General features: G+C 37.7%; 1 protein-coding gene across 6 annotated transcripts in view; it reads right to left on the reverse strand.

Moving 5' to 3' along the window:
- The window catches only part of dennd4c (DENN/MADD domain containing 4C), a 38,904-nt gene extending 16,631 nt beyond the window's left edge, over positions 1–22,273 (reverse strand). For 2 of the 6 annotated variants that reach the window (XM_024287828.2, XM_024287824.2), the window contains exons 1-9: positions 21,758–22,273; positions 17,349–17,403; positions 7,346–7,658; positions 3,721–3,967; positions 3,557–3,626; positions 2,126–2,295; positions 1,806–2,047; positions 1,648–1,714; positions 223–281 (exon numbers count right to left, since the gene is read on the reverse strand). In XM_024287828.2, coding sequence (XP_024143596.1) covers positions 223–281; positions 1,648–1,714; positions 1,806–2,047; positions 2,126–2,295; positions 3,557–3,626; positions 3,721–3,967; positions 7,346–7,658; positions 17,349–17,367 — 1,187 coding nt within the window. In that variant the 5' untranslated portion in view covers positions 17,368–17,403; positions 21,758–22,273. The remainder of the gene's footprint in view (positions 1–222; positions 282–1,647; positions 1,715–1,805; positions 2,048–2,125; positions 2,296–3,556; positions 3,627–3,720; positions 3,968–7,345; positions 7,659–17,348; positions 17,404–21,757) is intronic. The other 4 variants (XM_024287826.2, XM_024287825.2, XM_024287829.2 and 1 more) reach the window with 3 other exon arrangements.
- Between the last annotated feature and the right edge of the window lie 1,574 nt (positions 22,274–23,847).

The following is a 23,847-nucleotide window of genomic DNA, read 5'->3' on the forward strand; positions in this document are numbered from 1 at the left end:
TTAAAAAAAAAAAAAAACGACTTTACATTTTTCACCTATCACATGTTATTTATAGAACTTGCAATAAATGAGGGAACACTAATTTCAGTATTTACAAATTCAATAACTGCATGAAGTATTATTCACCAGAAACATTTCTGAAGAATGTGATAGAAAAGGTGTGTAGAAATGTAAAGGACAGGTTACTTTAGAGCAGCGGCTATAAGAAAGGTAAAGAAGTACCTGAGGGGTAAAGGTGTGCACACAGGCTGCGAGAGAATCAAATTGTCGTGTGCTGAGAGCTGCAAAATCAAAATTAATAAAAAGCTGTTAAACAACAACAAAAACACACATGGGAATGATTTAAAAATGGCTTCCGTCTTTTTCCACACACAGTCTAACCAAATGTAAAATGAAAACAGGAAAAAAAATAAACTTTAAAACAAACAACATAATTATGCATAATTCTGATAATGATTAACATTGTGAAAAAATACAGAAACAGTGGAAATTTATGCAATTGGGACATAAAACTAAAAAACTTTTTGACTGAGACTGTTGCTGTGAACAGGTTCTTCCACATATTATTCTTAGGAAAAATCCTTGAACTGAATTTATGCTCAGATTTGTCAGATTAGCTCCTGAGGTAACTAGGATGTTTGAAAGTCTTTGGTCCAGTTAATCCTGATCTAAAATGAAATGACAAATTTGGCATAGAACTAGCAGACCTGCTGATAAGCAAATTGTTTAGTAAACAAATATGGAGTTTGAAGTCAACAAAATTAAATATTCATCTTTTTTAACTTTTCAACCACATCAAATTTTGCATACTGTGCAGCATTTGGACATGGTCAGTAAGGATCCAGTGCACACACCTTACTAATGACCAGAGTGTAGCGTTAAGGGCACCATACAACAGACTCAACCAAACATAACTACATTTAACTTATATTATCCTTAGAAATAATTCACAACACATTAAACACACATCCTACAATAGTATGTTCTATTTTCATCATCTCCCTGGAGTTGGCTCCTCTTTATGACCCTCCACAGGCCGGTACAACCCAAAAACCCACCACAGCCTCCCCATAAAAAGATAGATGTAACTAGGGCAAGAAGTAACCAAATCACCGGAGTCAATGGAATAATTTTCCCATTAAATCCTGTGTCAGAAAGTCAACCTTCACACAGAAATAAACCTGTTTTTGAAAGTCTTTAAATTGATGATAATCAGATATTGTTAGAGCTCAAATGTACGGATTGATAAGTGGACGTAACAAAAGTTTCACTTTACTCTCTCATTCTAATTCTTCAGACTACATTCTGTAATGAAATCCCACCAACTCTTTGACAGAGAATCAAAATGCAGGAACATGGCTGCAGAGAAAGAAGACAGCAGGTGCTCTTCGCTGATTACAGTCACAACATGAAGAACATGGAGCGAGCACGAAGCAGTTTGTTTTGTTCCAGAGCGTTCCGGCGATGACTGAAGGAAAGCAGGGCAGAGGCTCACTCCTACAGTCACCACTGCCTGATTTCTGAACGTTTTAAAAATGTTTTGACTAAATTTTCCTCATACTTGAACACTAAAATTAGGATTCTATGTATATTTTAAACACTTAATTGATTAAAAAAAAGGTCAAATGTGTGGTGGTGAGTACTGACCTGAACCAGAATTCTGGGTCTTTGAGGGGAAGGAAAAGAGACGCTGTGCATGAAATGTGAGATGTGCCTGGGGAGGAATTCAAGCAAACGTTTAATTAAAAAAATAGTAGATAAATTGAACTAAAAAAAAAAAAAAAATGAAGCTTCTACAGTCCTACTTTTCAATGGGCAGTGGGTGCGGGCCCGAGACTGAGAGTTTGTAGATGAACATGAGGAACTTGCGGAAGGATTCAAAGAAAGGCCAGTGGGACAGCAGGCAGATGCACTTGTTGGTATTCACAGGCCGGTTTGGGATCATCTTCTTCTCCACTGTGGTGAGGAGACCCAACTGGATCTTCTGCTTTTCGCTCAAGAGATCCACTGGATACGGCTCGTAGAACTGGATGGCCGCTCCATAAATCTGACGCAAAAGGAATTTATTTCAAAGTCAAAACATTTCTAGCTTCAGCTATAGATATTTTTTTAAACATAATCTTGCCTTTTCGCCAGAAGAGATGGTTAAGACAAAAGTGGAGAAGACCGGCAGCGGGTCTTTGGTATTTGGTGCCCAGCACTCGATCTTGGCTCCCATGGGCAAACAGAATAGAGGAACTGAATCGGACAGAGGGAAGGATTCGTAATCTTCTTCTGGGTAGCGAAAAATCAGACCTGCAGAACATAAACAACATAAAATGAAAAAAATATTGTAGTTAGAAAAACATAGGCAGGTTCTGAACTCTTCAAATATAAAGCAAACTGACTTTTTTTATGTGTGCTAATAGTTTATTTTGATTTTTGAGGAAGTTCGGTTTATTTTTAGACAATTTTTGACAAAGAGGCACAAGTTTTTGCATCATCGTCCATGTACACAAACAAACCTGCTAAACAGAATAGTGACAGGAAGTGTCACTGTCTTGGATGAATAAACAGCAGCCGCAAAAGGAAAAAGGCTGGCTAACAAGATAAAGTCAGCCTGCACGGCTGTGTGTGTATCAGCGCTCATAAAACTTGCATTGCACAATTACATGTTCTGAAGGCCAGACTGTTAAGAAAACATGCAGGCGATGAAAATGTCACAATCTGAAAATACCGTCTGTAACAAGCGACTAACATTTGCTGCAAGATCAGAGATAAACGGTGGAAGTGCTGGGGGGAAAAAAAAACGTTCATTTTAAAGCGACAAACACCATTTATACGCAGACTGCATTTTTGTAATTAGCATGCTGGAGATATTTAATGTAGTGAAACAATCCAAAAGTGCAAAGCCCTTTTTTAAAATGTTCAAACTGTTTATTGAAAATGTTTCACAGAAAGTTTATTTAAAATATGATCAGATAAAATTGCAAGAGAATTTGGATTTTTTGAGAAAAGCTACAGAAAATATGAGACAACAAAAAGGAAAAAACTTTCAACTGAGTGTCAATTAAATTCATGTATTAATTTCACAGTAAATGATTACACTAAAAAACTCCTGTATTATGCTACATATTAATTAAAATCCTATAACTGGTAAAGTAAACGCTAGATTATCTTAAAAAATCCCAAAATGTCAGCCAAATATGCTACAACATGCTTAAAAACACGAAGTACTTACTAAAACTGAATTTAATAGTAACATTTTTAAATGAGATAGCTTTACATTCTAAAAACTTGATAAAAAATCCTATTTAACTAATTTCACCCAAGTTCCCATCTTCCAAATTAGATGTAACACAAACTAGGATGCAGTTCCCTAAATGGCCACTGGAGGCTGGGGTCAGAAGAGAGCATTTTCCCCATTAACTACCATGTATAAATAAATAAATATAAATAAATCAGTTGTTTGATTTTATTCGAGTTAAAACTTTGAGCTTTAGTTTAAGGATTGGCCGCTGCTAAAGTCATCAAATTTGATCAAAATATTTACCAAAGTATCACCAGTTTCACTTACCTGCTTTATAACCTATTGAATTTGAAGCAGACACAGATTTCTTGTAACACAGGAAGACACTGGACCCCCACTGAAAAATCAATCACAAAATTGGTCTTATAAATTCCTTTTTTCAAAGTTAATGAAGGAAAATATTAAAAGAGAAAAAAAAAGTCCAGGCTGACCATGCCGCAGTTGAGGTTCTTGTCCACTTTACAGAAGGTATGTGGTGCCGTCTCGCCTTTGTTGGTTATAATGATGCAAATATCTGTCACCGCCAGGGAGTTTTGTGGCTGGACTGGGGATGCTCTGCGCAAGGTGATGAAGATGCGCTGTGCAGTGCTGTTGTTTATGTTGGCACAGCGGCCGTACGGTGTAGCCTGAATGACTTCACAGCCCTGGATCAGACGCTCCTTCCCCTCATACAGAACCCTGTAAAGTAAAAGTGGAACATTTATGTCATTCATATTTAGGGGCATTTCAGAATGGCATCAAGAAGTTGATTTACTCAAGTTCTTTGAAAGGATTGAAAGATGCATCGAAGTATTATTCATCCTAACAACATATAATGCTATAAACCATGTTTACAGCTGTAGTCTGGGTTTTTGAGAGGCTGGCAGCAGCACTGCTAAGCACAACAAAATAAAAAAGTAGCACATTTGCTGCCCATTTTAAATGCAAGCAACAGCTGTTAACAAATTAGGACACTAATAAAGCAAAAACATAAACTGAAAAAAAAATGACAGCACATCATGTGCAGTACACAACATTCTTTAATCTGTGTAAACAACACTAGCCTGGCTTTTCAGTTTCTATGGACGTCATTGTGTTCAGCCAGCATGTTTTCCTCTGACGTTTGCTGCAGTGCTGGTGGTCTTTAATCTTTTATCCCTAAACAACACAAACGCACAATATAAAATAGATGGTGGTGACTCAGAGTAACCTTTAGAACAATTCTTTAAAAAAAAAAGTGTTGGAAAAAGACCAACAGCTTTATCCTGACACGCTTCGAGATCTTAGATTTTCACACAAGAAACGTATTCTGCTCGATGTACTCCCAAGGTTTTTAACTAATTAGAAGCTATGTTAATGTAATCATTTTGGATCCAGACATTTGGGATTTGATAGTTTGTTAAATAATGTTATAAAGTCTACAGCTGATGGTGAAAGGTGCTGAGATGTTCCTGGCTAAATTTAATCTCTAGCTGCTGAGCTGTTCAGGGAGGATCCGTTTGTGTCGGCAGCAGACGCTCCAGGTGGTTTTTCTTTAGTAATACATGTCGGAAATTGACACATTATTCTGAACTTGCTGAATGCCTTTTGGGGTCACGAGGCACCTGGAGCCAACCTAGCTACTGTTGGGTGAAGGAGTGGTATTCCCTAAACAGGTCAGTTGTCCGTTGTAGGGCCACACACACCTTGTTGCAACTTAGGAGCACCAATTAACCCTTGAAGCATGTTTTTGGACAGTGGGAGGATGCTAGAGGTTCTGGAAAAACCCACACATGCACAGGCAGAACATACAAACTTCACACAGACAGGTCCCAGCCAAGAGTTGAACCTCAACCTTCTCAATGTGAGAAGAGAGAGCTAACCACTACACCACCGTGCAACCTTATTCAAATCCCAGACTTAAAAAAAAATAATCTAAACGTGTCTGCACCTCTTCTGGTTTCATCACTCTTCCAGTGGATTATCACACATCGACAAGATGCCGCCAAGAAAATATTCAGCGCAGTGTTAGACTTTTTGCATGACTGCAGGGCTTTATGCTTTTCAGTGTGGACTTCCCCACGCAGGTGGCCAAAGATCTGAGGAGTTATCGCCAGACTAAATATGCTTTTGTTAAATTTGGAGACGCTTTGGCAAACTTCTACAGATCCCAACAACTGTGTGGATCTGTTGAAATGTGCGTTTTTACTCGCCCTGTTTTGCCTCTCATTAAATAGTAACGACAGAGTCATGAATTTTGAATTGAGAGTCTCTTGCCAGTTGCTTGAAGCAATATATAAGGGAGGCGCTTCTGCTGGTGAAATGTAGCACTAAGCTTCACAAGAGCCCACTGCTTTAGTCTAAGGAAACAATTCATACAGTATTCAGATAAGCTCCTGCTCTTTCCACCGATAACAGGATTGCTCAATATGTAAAAGGAGTGATGACATTCAGAACTCTGTTTAGACCTGCATCACCCACAGCTGAAGTACTTTAAAAGCGTTTTAGGGAGCTCTACTATACAAACTTATACTCTTGCAGACACCAAGACATTTTTTTAAGAAATACATAGTATAGCAGAAGGCTATTTATGATTTTATATGGTTCTTAATCAAACCTAAACTGGTTGAGAGTTTGTGCAGTGTTCTGTTTCTTAACTGCACCAGTGAAGCAGGGGATGAGCCCTTAATACAGATGATTTAGTAAATACTTTTAGAACTTTAAGAAACTATAAAGTGCTTTAATTAGATATATACAAGTAGTAATTGTTTTGCAGGCAACAGCATTGACAAAAATGGACAAAAATTACTTATATTTTAAAAGCATTCCCAGTGGTCTTTTTTATTTAATTTTTTTCTTTCCTAGTGGTCTAGCCATAAAAAAAGGAATACATTTAAAAAAAAACCTGCAGAGTAGCAATAATTAGAAATTTACCTCCGAGTTGTCTGCAAAATAAATTGCAAATTTATCGTCAATTGCGACATTAGTGTAGAGATATTAAATATTTTAAAGCCCTGTTGTAAATATCACGATATACCACAATAAAGTAAGAATTCACAAAAATGCCATTACTTACTTTTCTCTGACTTTATATTTTTCCAGTAACATGTATCTGAATAGTTACAAATGAGAAACTACGTGTCCTCCATCATGGGAAAAATGTCACAAGAACATGTTAAAAACACAATTTTTATTGTAATGGGTCTTAAATAAACATGAATATGAAGCTAAAATTCCAGCCAAGCTTTCTTTAAACAACACATCTGACTTTAAATAAACTTCAGCCTCATAGCGACGGATCAGGACAGTAAACAGCACAGTCAGGCATCTGTTCTGGTAAACAGCATTTTCCGAGCAGCCTCAGCCCCTCTCCGTTTGTGACGCAACAAGAGGCACAAGATTATCTCTGTGTGAAGCTGCATCATCCCCAGCTGATCTAGGACCTACGCTGGTTGGAAAGACAATCCTTTCAAAACTAACATTTATGTTTTTTTTTTTATTATTATTTTAAAGTACCTGCTGTGATTCTGAAACAATCGGTTTGGAAAATAATCAGGTACATGAAAACAATGACTGCTTTCATCTCAATTAACAAGACTGCAGCAGTTTGCCATGAGAAAACTCTAGGGAGATACATGCGAAGTATTAATAGTCATCAGGGACAGGTTTCATTGGAGTGATTACACAATTGCTTCAGTAAAACGTCTGTTGCCCAATTAATACAGACTTCTAGAACTCCAGAAAAGCAATCTGCTGCCTGATGAATGGCTCAAGGACAGTCCACAGACTGCAGGGAGCAAACCCCTTCTAGAAACCTGAAGCTCAATGCAATCATTTATCTAACCTGTAGCAGAGGAGATGCTTTGAAGATTTAACGAAAAGCTAAATAACTTGATCAGTTACAAAATTTGAGTCGGTTAAGGTTACGCAGAAAAGGGCCAGATTGTTTATAGGAAAGATGTGACTCATCATGAATCAGCCAATTGTAGGAAAAATACAAAAACTTGCAGAAGCTTCAGCAGTTTTTGTTTTTTAAACACCCCAATCAAAGGCATAGCTTACAAAAAAAGACATAAAAAAAAATATTTACAGACTTACCCAACATCAGTGAGTGGAGGTTTCCCCCGGCCTCTCTTGTAACACAGGAAGAGCTCGGGACTCTTAAGGCTCCCATGGTTCAGATTGGCTGGCTGGCCAGTGTAGGTGGTTTCAATACAAGTAAATCCTTCTGGGACCGTTTCTCCTGCTGTCTTGTTAATGACAGCCAAGTCTGTGATGGGAGCTTTCGGCCCACTTGACTTGGTCTCCGACAGGTCCTGTTCCAAAGGGGTAGACTTGTCTGTCAGACCGGCCACCACAAAGTAGTCCGTCACACGGTGGCCCTTATCTTCAATCATGGCTGGGGCGGTACCTGAAAGGCAAGAGCATGTATATATGTCATTTCAAATCATCAATGCTGTATTAGAACCATTCAAAATACTAACGCACTTATGACGTACGGGTGATGCTAGTGTTACGCTATACTCTAGTAGTCATTGAGGTGTGAGTACTGGCTCCTCACTGACATTGCGGAAATGCAGGTGATGTAGAAGTGCGTGTAGGACTTGCTTTTTTGGGTAACTGGTCGTAGTTAACTCTTAGACAACATACAAGGGTAAGTAAGGGTAAAGTGAGTGATGTGCAGGGATACCCAAAACCTGCACAATGCACTTATTGCTCGTGCTCTTCGAGCAATAAGTGTGAATTCCTTGCACTCTTCTAGCGTGCAGCCTGACTGTTAGAGCCCAGTTTGTGTGTGCCAACGGGCACTTGCGCATCATATGTATACCACATGCATGTAGCATTAGGGCACGGTCAGTAAGGGGCCAATATTGTACAACAGCTACACCTTTATGTCAGAAGTGCATACATAATAATAATAATAATAATAATAATAATAGTGGATTAGATTTATCGGCGCTTTTCCAGACGCTCAAAGCGCTTACATTGTATATCCATTATTCATTCACACCTCATTCATACTTGGTGATGGTAAGCTACTATTGTAGCCACAGCTGCCCTGGGGCAGGCTGACAGAGGCGTGGCTGCCAGTACGCGCCTACGGCCCCTCTGACCATCACCGGAACATTCATACGCATTCACACACCAGTGGAGCCACACTGGAGGCAAGTTGGGTTAAGTGTCTTGCCCAGGGACACAACGACACTTGGCTGGCGGGAGCCGGAATCAAACCGCCTATCCTTCGATCATTGGCCGACCCGCTCTACCGCCTGAGCCACTGTCGCCACTGTACATCCTTACAAATACTTCACAAAACCACAGATGTGACAATGACATCCCTTAAGGCGGCCCCACGCGCTTCAAGGGAACTGCAAGACACACTTGTACTCTCTACAAGAAATACCCTATACCTGCTCCTCTCTACGACCCATGGGCTCAGGCAACCCAAACACCTGTACTGTGTTTGACCCCTACAGGTTCATATGACTAAGGCATAATACTTCACCTTCAGGAAAGAAGAAGAGCAAAGATAGAAAGTAAAAAAGCTTGTATTTTACTACCAAAGTGTGGGATGGACCTTGCACTCAAGTATACACAGAATACTAAATAACACTGTGGTCAAGGCAGTTAAAAGAATCTTCTAGGACACCACAAAACCGCAAACAAGCTGCAATGAGGGGACCCTTGTCACTGTAGATCACGTCTTTGCTCGTAACACGATGAGAGTTAAGGCTCTGGTGACAGAGAAGCACCAAGGGAGAGCCATCGACTCTGAAGGAATGCTCGGAAATGCCATTGGGAGGCTAAACCAAACTGACAACTATGCTCTTAAATGTGGCATAAATGGCTGAAAATCTAAGCGATTTTACTTGTTTTAATGGTTGCAATGTGTCTTTTTGCAAATAAGAGCATGTGAATGAACTTCAAACAGATGTTTTCTTCTTCTTTTTTTAAATTTAAGTCGTATTACATGTCAATAAATGTCAGATCCAAAACCAAAAATTCAATAACAAACATATGATGACACATAAGAAAAAATGCTTGAATTTGAAAGCAACCATTAGAAGTTCCTGTTTCTTAGTGAATTCTCACACATGAAGGGGATTTTATTTTTAATACACGTAAACGATACTTGTCTGGCCTTTTCTTTTCTTTTTTTTTTTTACAGGCAAAGAACTTAACAATAGAAATATGAAGAAAAAGTCAGAGCATGCAGCTGACCAGGACTCTAAAGAAAATGAAAAGTCATCTTCAAAAGACCTTTCAGCCCCAACACAGGAAGTTCAGTTTTTCCAGTAGTGAGTCAGCTGTGGCAGCAGGACAAAAAAGAAAAAGGCTTTGTACAGTGGAGGCAAGCAGACAGCCAGAGGCTTCAGAAAGCACTCTCCTGCAGTGCATTGTAGCAGTCCTGTTTGTGCACTTTGCCTTTGAATAAGAAAGCTGGGGGAAACGGGTTTTTCCCGTGTGACCAACGCCTCTTCATGCAGACGACAGGGCTGCAGGGGAATGGCCACTGCAGAGGTGACTTTAGGCGCTGAGGTGGCAGACCGACTTGGCTCACAGAAAAATTGTTGATTCAGTGGAGGCAAGAGAGGGAAAAGCTGAGATAAAACTCATTGAATCTGAGTTGGCTAATAATCAGAGACAAACTGTGTGATAAATACTTCAAAAAGTAATATTTCATCCCTTTGGACCACGATGACACGATTCTAGATACTGTTTTTGATTAAATTGTGTCGCTAAGTACCATATGAAAATAATGAAGCCTATTTTTGCTAGATGTGGTAATAGTAACACATTTACTGACAGCAAACATCAAAAATAACAGTCAAAAAATATAAAGCATCAAAAGCAGAGCAGCTGAAAGTCAAAAATGTGCATCAGTGAGTTTAAGCTGGTGTTTAACAAAAGTCTATGATCTTGTTTGCCTTTTATCTCAGTTATTTTAATAGACACACTTTTTGAATTTCTGAAAGCTGAGTGTTTGTTTTTCAAAATGTTTCCAGATGTGTTTTTGTTTCCACGACAAACAGTGGACTATCATTTGACTGGATGCAGTTCTCATTTCAAGTTTATGCACAACTGCAATTTAGAGACCAACCTAAGACTGGAGAGATTTACTGCATTGTGTCCATAGCAACCGCTCACTAGTCAGCCCTTGCCAGTTATACAACAGTTTCTCTAAATCTGTTTGAGGTCCTCAAACTAAAAGCTGGACAATGAAATTATGAGGTTAAAACAGGGGCTGTAATGTTATTTTAGTTTGAGAGTGTAAAAAGTGTTTTTTTAAACACATTTGCATGTTGAGAGTAGAAGTGCTTTTCTTTGACATTTTCTGTCACATAGTGGCTTCAGTCTCAGGTTGTGTGGAAGACTAATTCCGACATTCTATCTCCTCTAATATGATGAGGTTATTATAAAAAAACAAAGAGTCTTACAGTTATGTAACATATAACTGGCTAAAAGGTGTCACTGCAGGAGACAGATCCAGTCATGGTGTTCCAGACAGCAAGTAGATACATTTGAAATTATGCCTTACAACTGTTCAACGAAACAAAACAAAGCTGCATTTTCTGGAAATAATAGCAAAATCACAAATTATTTCAGGAAAAATTGACATTTTACCTTTTTTATGCAAAAAAACAATTACTTTAAAATAAATTGTGTCTTTCCTTCCCTTTTCAGTTAATAAACAGGAGGGAATGATGTGTCAGCCAAAATGCTTATCATTTGAATTTCCAAAATAAATCATATTCTGCTTGATCATACAAAAACAAAAAGCCTATAATTTAGACTTAAATGTCAAATAATAGATTTAAAAAAATCTAAACATATACCTTGAATTTAAATTAACGTGTATACTCATGTTGTGTATTGAATATGTTAATGTAATTTTGTACTCTTCAAGAATAAATTAAAAGAACAAAGTACAAACTTAAAGCAGGAATTTTCAATAATAAAACTAGTAGTTCTTGCATTAGGAAAAATAAGAGCAGTTTATGGCTGTAAATAAATGGACTAGCAAGCCCTCATCCTCAAATATCAAATGTTGCAGTCAATTTTGCTTTATCAAAAAAATAAATACTTTTTTCAGAGAGTTAGATGTGATAAAATATTTTTCATGTCTTGAAGTACAAAAAGTCTGGAAGTCAATAAACTGAGTGCCATACTAAAGCACCAATTTGTTGTGGTATGCAAATCACTGCCCTGCAAAAGCCTAAGGAATTTTAGGAACGAGCCCTCTTTGACAAAAAGCAAAATAGGCTCGTGCTGCTGCATCCCATTCATTATTGAAATGAGAAATTTGAATGTCAAAAAAATCTCTCAGTAAACAGGAAAATGTTGTGCTGAACAGAATATGAAGATATTGGAGCTATGGAGGATTTCCGCATGGAATGAAAAGGAAAGTTAGAAAATGTGTGACATCTGCTGATCTCTGGTTATATAATGTCGGCACGGCTTTTGACTGACAATGACTCAAAACCTAACTTTGTAACGATACAGTTTTCCATTTCCAGGGTTGGACCTCAAAGTTACCCCTATGAGAGTTTTTAAGGACATGTAATTGCCTTCCCAGACAATCTTTAAGCATGTGGTGCCGACATAAGCTTCTAAGGGATGCTTCTGTCTGGACATCCATTGGATTTTCAGCATCCATGCTGCCATAATAATAATAAAACCGGCACTGACTCATTATAAGTTTTCTATGAGATAGTTTAGTTTACATCCTTGGTCTTGAAAAGAATGAAATGGCAATAATATAGATTATTTTTGGATGTGTGTGCTGTTTTTTGTCTACAATAAAAGAGGACATTTAATCAGCACAGTGTACTGCAATAACCTGAAGAAAAAGGTTTTCTGTGAAAGTAATAAGTCACTCATTGTTGAGGAATTTCAGCCCTACCCTTTCTCCGTTTTTTTTCTCTTCCTTCAGTTCATTGAGGTTAGCTGGCATTTGTTTATGCTCTGCTCTCTCAAACGTCCACGCCGGTACTTCAGTCAGGTGTGGATTCTGATTAGAACATTAGTACATCCTTCTTTTTCTGTTATTCGATATTTGTTGCTTTAAACTCCCATTTGGATCATCTTTTGATCTATTTTCAAAATGTTCCCGGTGGCCTTTTAGTGATGATTATGGAGTTTTTAGCAAAAATCAAAACACCTGTATCATTTTCTAGGAGCTACAGAAGTTCATTAGAAATTTGACTGAGTTGTGGAGGGGAGAGTTCATTTCCCATCTTTTCTTTGTTAAACTCTCTTCCACTAACTAACATTCCCTCGCAACTCCAAGCTAACATTAGTGCTGCAACAAAAATGGAGAACAATATTGGAGCTATCCAGCCGTACAGTTTTGAGCCAGATGTCAGGTCTGATGAGGAAAACAAAGATGTTTGTGCATGGAACTTTTTGTCAGCAAATGGGTGCATCATAATGGAGGAAAGCAGGGAGCCTGGCATATTTTTTACACCAAAGCTATGCTCTTTTTAAAACATTTCTTTGTCTGATCCTGAATCACAATGATTTTAATAAAAAAATACTCAGGAAGACAAATTTATATGTCCTCCATTATCAGACAAATACCATAAGAACATGATAAAAACACTAAAAACATGATTTTCATTCAATTGAGTTTTTAAGTCTTTGTACTTTCAAATAACTTTCAAACGGTAACAGATGGCTAAAATATGAAACACAGCCACATGGGTCTTGTATCTTCAAAAAGTTATAACATCTACACCCATCTGTGTTTGGTTTGAGGCTTTTATTTCAACAGAAATCTGCATATAGTCACTCCGTATTTCTATGTGTTAACACATACTAGAAACCAGCAGATGAGAAGTTAACCAGTACAGTTGCTAAGCTACACTTGACCAATACAAGTAACAATAACATAACATTTTACCTGGGGTGCCAAAACTTTCGACCCCCACTGTAGCTCCTTCAATCCATATTGTTCCTCAAAAAGACTTCTGAAGTCAGCCTCCCTACTGTTTCCCATAACTTATTCGTCTGTAGTTTCAAGAACTCTGCATTAAAAATTGATATGAGCACACTCACCCATTCCTCTGGCATCCTCTTACCCTCCAAAATTGTATTTTATTTTATTTATTTATTTTTTATTTTATTTATTTATTTATTAACCCTTTAACACCATATATGTCACAGGCGACACAAAAATAACACACACCTACCCACTTTGACCGTTTAAGCAATCAATGTGAAACAGCTGATTCTGACATTGAGAAAAACTGCTTATCATAACCATTAGCAACACTTTATGTTAGTAACATTAATTGTGTAAGAATTTCACTGTAAAGTTCTGCATATAAGCACATGGCTGCCACTTCAGAATTTGCTGGAGTTACATTAATTGTGTCAACAGTTGAAGAACTACAGTAGTTGAAAGACTGTAAACACTTGAACTCCGATGTTAAAGGGTTAAACAGCCCAGTCAGAAACTCCAGCGTCACTTTCCACTCCTCTTCCATCTTCCATCTTTTTGTGACACCATCTAATTGAAAGACAATGATACTGTCATAGCAACGTAGCTCCAGTGATGCCAGGCCGTTTGACCCTGAGCTGCCACGACTGTTACTCCACCTCAGGAAAATGATCTGCACGGGTGCTCTTAGTGCAGCTGACTTGTTGTTTTCAGTCTGACTCCAGGGGAACAAAATCCAGCTCAGCTTGTACAATAAATAAAATGGCAACCCAGGCCCATTTCAGTTACTTCTCACGTCAAATAAACAAAAACGAACAAACAAATAATTAGAACTTTAAATCCATAGTAGAAAGAAAATTAAAGTCTGGACTTTTTTAGAGCGTACAGGTGAACGCTAAATGACTTGCACACGTTTGGAACATTTCCACCACACTAAAGTCTGTGTTGTAACATGAGCCTCTCCTCTAAAGGCTGCGCTCTGCCCTTTGCTTGCCATTTGAAAACCTGTTCCTCTGTGACTCCTGAGCCCTGATGATCAAGTGTCACACGCTTTGTCTGAGAGTTGCAATACTAGTGTAGGTTCACCACAAATGGAGCATTAGTAGACACATATCAACCAGGCTTCAATAGATTTTGGCATGTGAAATGTCACGGTCTACGCAGCAGAACAGCAATAACAGGTTTGATTATTGTGGTTGGGAGTCTAAATAAAATGCTACTTTGAAGTTATTAATGGAGGCTTTGGTGTATTGTTTACAAGTTTAGGCTCAAACTTATGTGATTACTGAAGTGAACAGGTAAGAGACTAAGTTAATAAAATCTGTGGGAAAAAAATTTGTAAATTTTGCAAATGAGTAAAAGTCAAATCCCAATTCAAAACGTTCACATACTGACTTTCCATTAACTCACTGAGCTTGTAGGCTTTTACAACCCTTTTAGGAACTTCCATAATTTTCACAAGGTACAGAGAGTACTATTTTCAGCACCCATCTCCAAAAGTCTAAAAAAAAGTTTTGGGAAAAAGGATGACTAAGATGACGAGTTCCAACATGTCCAGAAAGATGTATAGAGCTGTGTCCGTTTAAGATACAGAGAAGAACAATGCCATACATTTATTTGAGCTAGTTTTATTTTAGTATTAACCCTGCATGAACTCATTTAGCCCTTTAACATTAGAGAGTTACCAGGAACACCTAAATAACACATGGTCTTTAAGATACTGTAACTCCTCGACTGTTAACGCGATCAACAGGAATCAGCTATTTTGATGCAAAGAAACCCGGCTTTGCACCAATACACATTACTAGCGTGAAGTCTTGCATAGCAATGCAAAGCTGCTTTTGTAAACACTGGAGCAAAATCCCTGGTGTAAAAGGGTTAAGAGTCTTCAATTGTAGTTTCTCTCAAAATACCAAATTTACCCTCCTTTTTAAAGAATTGTATTGGCCTTTGGCAGACTAAAAAAAAAAAAAAAACTTTGAGCTGACTAGAAAATTCAAGAGTCCTGTAAATGTGCTCAAACCAATGAAAATATCCAAAGAACCCACGAATACCTGCACCTAGTAGGTGTGTGTATTGGCAAGTCTGGCGATACAATACATTTCCCAATACGTGTCTCACGGTACGATACATATCACGATGTATCCCAAGACGTTACTAGAACAATTTTTCGTTTTTCAATACCCATTCTAAGTAAGAACTAAGAAGTACATGTCTGATTCAAACAAAATCTGCAAGGCTAACTGAGCGTTTAACACTAGTTGGTTCTTGAGAGATCTTGTGATTGTTTTTGTCGCTGTGTAGAGCTGCTCAAAGAGGCTCACTGTGCTGTGCTGCCAACTAGTGGCCAGGGGTTTAGGTGGAAAACAAAAATAGTCCACAAAAGGAGGCTCATAAATAAACATTGTCTTGTCAGCATTTTAAATCGATTCAAGTGTCGCCAAACAAAATAACGCAATGTGCCACTGAATCAATTTTTCCCTACACCCCCTTAGCACCTAGTAAATTAAAAATAGTCTTTTAATTAAAGTCTGCTTTAATTAAAAGCATTAATTTGGAAAATAAATGTCATCCTCCATTTCAGTGGACTGATGAACATCCAGGGTTACCTCACCTTTACAAAAAGGTAGATGGATTGGCTCCAGCAACCTATTTGAAGACCAGATGAAGAGTTGTGATGCAGAACATAATGTTATAAATCCCTACCTCCAGCAAAACTGGTTGTCTTTAAGAAAAAAAAATGCTTCGTTTAGACTTGAACCTGTCCCTAATTCTTCACAATAGATTTTCCTGCACTACAAAGTTTGGTTTCTTGGTGATTGCACAAGTCTTGACTTGCTTTGATGGTTAGCTGTGATGCTCAAAGACCACTGAGGGCAAAATAAACTGAACTTGCCATAAATCAAACCAGAGAGAAGCCTCTCATTGTGACAGAGGCATTTGTGCACTTTTGTCTCCAGGTTAATCGAGTCAGAAATGACAGGAGTAGAGAAATACACTAAACCAGTTCTATCTATTTGAATCTTCATAGTGTGCCCCCTTATTCCATCCTCCTGATGGTCTAACCCATTATGATCTCAGCCCCTAAACACAAAAGAGCCTGGAGGCTTGCTCCCCATGGGTGAGAAAGCCTGCGACTGTTTGTGAGAGCGCATTAGACAGAGCTGCATCTGTCTTGGTCATCTTGGCAGGAGTTTTCCACTGAAGACGATACATAATCCTGAACAGTTCCAAACAGGTAAAAGTTGGAGTCTGTAATTAAAATATTGACGCAAACTGACCAATTATCCTCTATAGTGTACTGCAAATGTGAGCTTTTGAGCAAGTTCTCCCTATTCATCGTCACTAGAATCACCACTTCCTGAAAAATATAGAGAAGAATAGAAGAAAAAGTCAAAAGCGCACAGGAGAATTTGTTTTTCAGCTGTAAAACCCTCAAACACAACCCTTTCAGACCGAACAGAAGCATAGATGCCTGCTTCAAGTGCCACTCTGTAGCAGTGAACTCTAGAGGATCTGAAGCACAAAGTGGCCCCACGACCACCTGTCATCACAGTGCGTTGTCAGATTTTGAGCGTCAGACGAGCTACCGACAAGGTGACAAAACCTTAGTTTTAATAAACAACCACATAAAAGGACTCACACCCTATCCGGGATTTACACAGGCAGATAAAGAAAGAAAATCAAGCTGTGCTGCTTTTGTACTTTTTATTTTATTACTTAGCAGAATATTTAAAGATCAAAAGACCTGCGGTAAACCTGTCTGTCAGGTTTTTAGCTACTAATTACAAAAAACATTAAAATAGGGATCTCACCTAAAGACTGACAAACTTCTCAATTTTTTTTTTTTGGCCAAATCAAATTGACAACAGAGAATGAATTGTTTAGATCTTTTTCTACAGTCGATTTGACTTTGAATCTTTAAGCAAAATTTAGCCAGACAGCTCACACCTTTAGAATTGGTCCACAATTTTGTATTTTTAAATATTGAAATAAAGATCCTTACTGTTACACTACTCCGTGTAAACCTTATGCTACCCTAGGCATGTTTACATTAAAAGTGGGGTCATCTGGACCCCACAAGACAGCGTGCAGAACTTTTTTTTTTTCTCAAGGATTTTTTTTATCTGTTTGAGGCAGACATAAAATCCTGTTTACCTTTGTCCATCGTTGTCATAGGAGGAATCACACATCAATCTAAGGATGGGGTCATCTGGACCCCATAAGAAAGCACAAGGGAAAAAGAAACATTTCAGTGAAATTCACGTTTCATGTTAAAAAGGACTTGAAGAAAGAAAATTAAGCTAAAATTGCAATTCTGAGCATTTATTTAGTTAAATTGTTGTGAATCAGGAACAGATGAAAAAATGCCATTAAAAAAATAAGTGTAATAGCTCCCTGATCTGCTCCATTCTGATGCATCCACTTGCAGACAAACGGATCATTTGATCGTTTAATATGTTTTCTTATTACTAGTCCAAGCTTGGCATCTGGTTTAAAGCTGTGCAGCTGGATAGCTCCAATATCCCTTGCCGTTTTTGTTGCTAGGTTGGGGTTATAAGGGGACACAAGCTAGCGGGAGAGTGTAAACAGATGCATGGGAAGTAGGAACTGGCTTACTCCGTGCCAACCACAGCTCAGAGGTAAAATTTCTAACGAACTACTGCCATTTGCAGAAACTATGCCCTAGAAAACTAAACAGCTGTTTTTTTGTTCCTTTTTTTAAGCTAAAAACTGTATTAGAATGAATAAAAACGACCACTATGAACACTTTTAAAATAGATCAAAAGATGATTGGAGTGGGACTTTAAAATTCTTATCCCTATCAAAAACTGATCTATGTGCCTTCAATCATATGAAAGGGAAACATTTTTACTGTTTTTCAGACAAAATATTTATCACAATGAAGTCAAAAGGAAAAAAAAATGCTTCTCACCATGACAAGTATTTTAAATGTGCTCAGTTTTACAGTCGGAGAAAGAACTTGTTTGGATCAGACAATGAACCGCAGCTAAAACCAGCGAAGCTAAGCTCAGCAGAATCACAAGACTTTCTCCCTCATGAGGCCTAACAGCCTCCCAGACATGAAGCATTTTCTCCACTAATAAAAAAAAAAGTAAACGGACATTAGACTCAGAAGACTTGAGCACAAGCAACTCGGATCTTAACCTACCAATAAAAAAAAAAAAAAAGTTATACCCCTATAAGGGGCAAAAAAGAGGATGGGGTGTTGAGCCAAGTCACAAGACTAAAATTGTTGATCCTTGCTTAGACTTGAGTGTCTGGAGTTAATGTGTCTCACAACGGGCAAACATGCAGTTTAGCAAAAACAACTGAGGTGTTTCAGGCCCCACACACTGGAAAAACGTCACATCAAGTCAGCAGACTTGGTCAAACATCAAGAAGCTCAGCTGATGAATAAAAAGAAAGGAATGAAAAGTATGAACTGAAAGAAATGTGGAACCTCGAAGCTTTTTCCAGTGAAACAGCACACCCCTGCACGCTGCTGAGTTTCTGACAAAGCGTGAAGTGAATGTAGACCAATTAAAATTCTAACGTTTTTAGCTAACAAAGCCGTCTGTTCATTTAATACAATATCGGAAGATCAACTAGACAAGATAAAATGGTTGATAAGGAGACAAATATGGTCATTTTAATGTAAAATCTTGAAAAGAACTACTATGGGTTTGCACATCTTTTACACATCACAACATTTTTTGGATGCCAGACACTCCTCGTCATAAAAGAGATCATATTTGGATACATACATGGATTTGCAATAGAATTGTGAGGAACGAGCAGATCAGAGAAAACTTGAGGTAAGAAATGCTCTAGTCCCTCAGCGGCCTTCCTCTGCTGTCTAAGCCATCTACTTTATCTCCTTGGTCACCTGACAAAGTGTGTAGACATACAATAGTGGTGACAAAGTGCAAGTACAATGTACACAAACCCTCACAGTAGCCGTGTCCCATTTCTGCATTCAGCGGAAGGCAGGAGGAAACCTTTACTCTCCTATTCTAACTCCATGCAAATAAAAACAGCTAAATAAAACATTTTATTGTAGGTCAGTGACCTCCACTACGGCAATTTCCGGGATTTCTTTTTCAAAACAGTTATCGATTTTAATAACGCAGCTATTAAGCATGTCTGAAAGAAATGAACACGAGCAGAGGAGCCATTATATCTTTGCTTGGTTGCAGTTTTCCTGTGAAAGCAAAAGATAGGAAGAGCAACAAATCACAAACACTGAAAGTGGGGAGTTCTCTAGTGTGGTTAAGAGAATTGCTGTCTGACGGCCAGTCAGGTGCTAAAAAATAGATGTGTGGTAACTTTGGCACCACATTTAATACATTTAACCACATTTGTCCTTATTTTATAAGGAAAAAACACAGCAAAAACACAAAATATCACAAAGTATTTTGTGTAGTTTCTAGTTTAAATAACTTTTTACAAGTGATATAACACAAAACTAACTTATAGGCAACTTTTCAATAGGATGTAACATTTAACAAAACAAAAAGCAATGAATACATTATTTCAATTTCATTGCAACAGTTTTATGTAAACAAAAGTAAACATAACCTAAATTATACTCCAAATGATTCTCGTTTGCATAGGAGGCAGGCATCTAACATAAAAGGGATCAATCCCATTTGTTAAATACTTAAAGCTGTCATAAGATTGTTTTAGCGTGTGTGTAAATATTTAAGGTAACCATTTATCACACTTTACTCCGTCTTTTGCGATAAGTGTATAGCAAAGGCTGATATCGCAATAACAATTAATTTAATTTGTGCAGACCTAATAAGCATGTATGTATGAAAAAAATATATACATATCTACTTTAAAAGATATATGGCTTTTTATAAAAGTACAGACCTATTTCAAGATGTAATGTTTTTAATCTTTTGAGCAACATACCCGAATAAGTGTTAATTGATACTTTTAAGATTAAGTTATGTCTTAAAAGAGCAAGACAGCACAAAATCCTTTAAAAATCTTATCAAAAGAAATTCTACTCGTTATATCGGCAGATTTTTCCAATTGTGACAAGAGAAAAACATCTCGTAGCCTGAATCGCTTTCCTACCTCTCTGGCTCCTCCGAATGCTAAAATTGTGGGGGCATGAAAGCTGTAGTTGTGTCTAAAAGTGTTTTTTTTAACCCTTGTGCTATCTTCTGGGGTCCAGATGAACCAAGCATTACATTGACGTGTTCTCCATCCTATGACAAATGTGGATGAAGGTGGAAAGGATTTCGGACACGAGTGAAAATTAAAAATCATTGGAAAAAAAAGTTCAGCGCGCCGTCTTGTCGGGTCCAGATGACCCCACTCCTAACGTCAATCTATTTTAAAAGCCTTCCAAGTGGCTATTTTTTATAGACAAAATCCAAAATCTGTGTTGTTTTCTAGAAATACGTTTCTGCAGAATTTTGGCCCTGAGTTGTGGCAGAGCAAGCCTTCCCCTATTTCCCATCATTTCCTTATTTACACTCTCTCACACTATTTTACATCCCCTAACAACCCCGATCTAACATCATTGGGGAAGCAAAAACCCCGAACAATATCGGAGGTATCCAGCTGTACAGTTTTGAGTCAGATGCAAGCTGGGACAAAGATGTAAACGGATCTATTTGTCTCCAAATAAATGCATCAGAGCAGACCGGAGCAAGGAGCTTGAACTGCATTTTTCAAAGTGGATTTTTGTCATGTGTTCCTGATTCACAGCCATTTGAATAAAGAAATACTCCAAAATGCAGTTTTAATCCTAATTTTCTTTAAACATGTCCTCCATCGTGAAAAAAAACATAAATATAACCTATTAAAAACACAATTTTCATTGGATTGGATCTGTAACGCATTTTAAGGAGGATATTTATCCTCCATAACCATATTTGTCAACCTGCTTTCTTGCCCATCATACTAGTAGTTAATTACACACAACAGTCTTATCTTATACTGAAATATAATTGACTTAATTGTATGTTTATAGAGGACATGGAAGGCAAGAAGAACAATGAAGCTGGGATAACGAGCCAGAGAAATAGGAAGTTAAGAGTTCCTTTTTATGATTACTCTTACCTGCATTTAACTCACTGCATATAAAGAAGGTGTAATGAATAGAAAGTAGGGAGATTAGTTTGGGATTATAATCTGAGATGTTAGACGGGCTGCAGGAGTCCGGCTATGTGGCGTCAATAAAGGCCCGGAGAAGAGGAGGAGGAGCAGATGGGAAAGGGGTGTTGTGTTTCCAACTGTTGCATCCGACCCAGAACTAGGTCAACTTCGATTTGGGGAATACTACTAAAACTGTGGGTATAACCATGGATGTGTCCTTCGGTTATCAACCTACTTACGTCACTCCGCGAATGTGCTGGTTAAACAATGCACGGCAACAAAAAAGAAGTGCCGTAAAAAGCCGCAACACCGTAAATATAGCATATTAAGCTGCTAGCCTTACTTAACCGCAGATAAAGCCATGCTAGCGCACTTAAACTCTATCATAAGTTGACCAACAAACTGGTTAGGCCTAACCGTGCTTTTAGAAAGACAGCGTGAGTACTTACCAGCTGTTTACACTGCGGAGAGAGGCGCCGTTGACATGTAAGCAACTTGCTGTTTTTGCCGCCCAGTAAATTCCGTATTCGTGCGTCGCAGGTTAAACACCGCGCGGCGAAAGGCGCGAGCGGCCCGAGAAAGACTCCTCACAAACTTCGCAGGTCACTTCTCTGCCACTCTCATCTGAAGTTGTCGGTAGAGGTAGGCGCCATGTTTGTGTCTGAGCTGGGAGTTTTCTTCCTAAACGTCCCCCCCCCCCTCTCTCTCTCGCACTGGAACCGCCCAGAGAAGAGGAGCGACTCGTCAGTTGGTGTTTCACCTACAAGCTGCCCGAGCAGGCAATGTACGAATGGTGGCTTCCGGAAAGTCCTTTCAAATTAATAGGGTCAGAAGGTTAGTTTAAAAAAAGAAAAAAGTTCTTACCACATATATGTTTTTATTCTTATTGTTGTGTCAAATACAATTTTGAACATAGTTAATACTATTACAGCAGCAAAAAAAAAAAAAAGCTGTGTAACTGATTATATTATTGTAAACTTTATATACAAAAACATATTGCTACAGGGTTTTTTTTTACCCTCTGACAAAATAAAATATAAAGATAAATTTAAATGTATTTCTAAATGGATGCGCTACTATTCTTTGGATACTTTTGTAGACTATATGTCTATATTATACTAATCTAAAATATAAAAACAGAATTATCAGGCTTCATATTCTACAATTTAAATGTTTTAAATATTAAAAAAAACTGGAAGGAAGCATTTAAACCTCAGAACTTTTTTTCTGATTTTTTTTAACTTCTGAATTTTTATTCAGATTTTTTTAAACCTCTGAGTTTTTATTCTGAATTTTTTAAACCTCTGAATTTTTATTCCGTTGCAGGAATTTGCTATTATCCCGGCTGAGAGGTAAAGTTTACAAACACTCTTAAAAGATAAAGAAAGAAAAGATTAAACAAAAGACAAACAACTAAGTCCTGAGCTGAGTTTGAACCGGTAACCTCTTGATTGTTAGCGCGGGAGTTGAACCACTAGGCCATCTAGAAACCGGAAGTGCGTCACACAGCTTTGTGCATACACTCCATGGATTACGCAACCAACTGCACTATTTGCCTGTCCTTTAAAAGTACCAAAATCAAAACAAACACTCCCCACATTGCTATTTTATCATTTATTGGCCCTGTGTATTTTTTAAAAACATTTATTTACCTGAATTGAACAGTTTTGGGATTACAATAAAAAAAAAGAAACAAACATATAAGCCTCCAGTGGGATTCGAACCAGTAACCTCTTGAGTGTTAGCGCGGGAGTTTAACCGTTAGGCCACCTAGACACTAGGAGTACATCACACAGCTTTGTGGATACATTCCATGGATTACGCAACCAACTGCTCTATTTAAAGTACAAAAAAATCAAAACAAACACCCCCATATTGCTATTTTGTCATTTATTGGCCCTGTCTATTTAAAAAAAAAAAGTTTTGAATGAATATTACGTACCACAACTCTTTATTAGTATTTTTTGGGCAAAATAAGTACTTTATTTTTATTTTGGGATTATAAATTACAGTTTTGAGGACACAATTATTAGCATTCTATTAGCATTTTGTGAGCACAAATTAATTATTAGCATCTTGGAGGAAAATTTGTAATTTACTGCCACAAATTAGCATTTTGTGGGTGCAAAGTAGCACTTTAAAAGTATTATGTGGGCATAAGTAGAATTTTGTGGACACAAATTAGTGTCATATTGATTTTTTTTTTTTTAGCACAAATTAACAATTAGAATTTTGGGGGAGCAAAGTAGTATTTTATAGAAAGCAAATTAGTAAATAGTATTTTGAGGGCATAAATTAGAATTTTGTTGACACAAATTAGTATTTCGTGGGAACAAAATAGCATTTCATTAGTATTGTCAGCATAAATTTGAATTTTGTGGACACAAACTGGTATTTTGGAAGAGCTAAATACAAATGAAATATTCAGAAAATGCTAATTTGCGCACACAAAATACCAATACATGGCCACAAATTGATTCTAGGCAACGATTTGACTTTAACGTCATATCCAGGGCTCTGTAAGTTAGAGGTGGTAACT

The sequence above is a fragment of the Oryzias melastigma genome, linkage group LG18, assembly GCF_002922805.2.
Source record: "Oryzias melastigma strain HK-1 linkage group LG18, ASM292280v2, whole genome shotgun sequence".
NCBI lineage: Eukaryota > Metazoa > Chordata > Actinopteri > Beloniformes > Adrianichthyidae > Oryzias > Oryzias melastigma.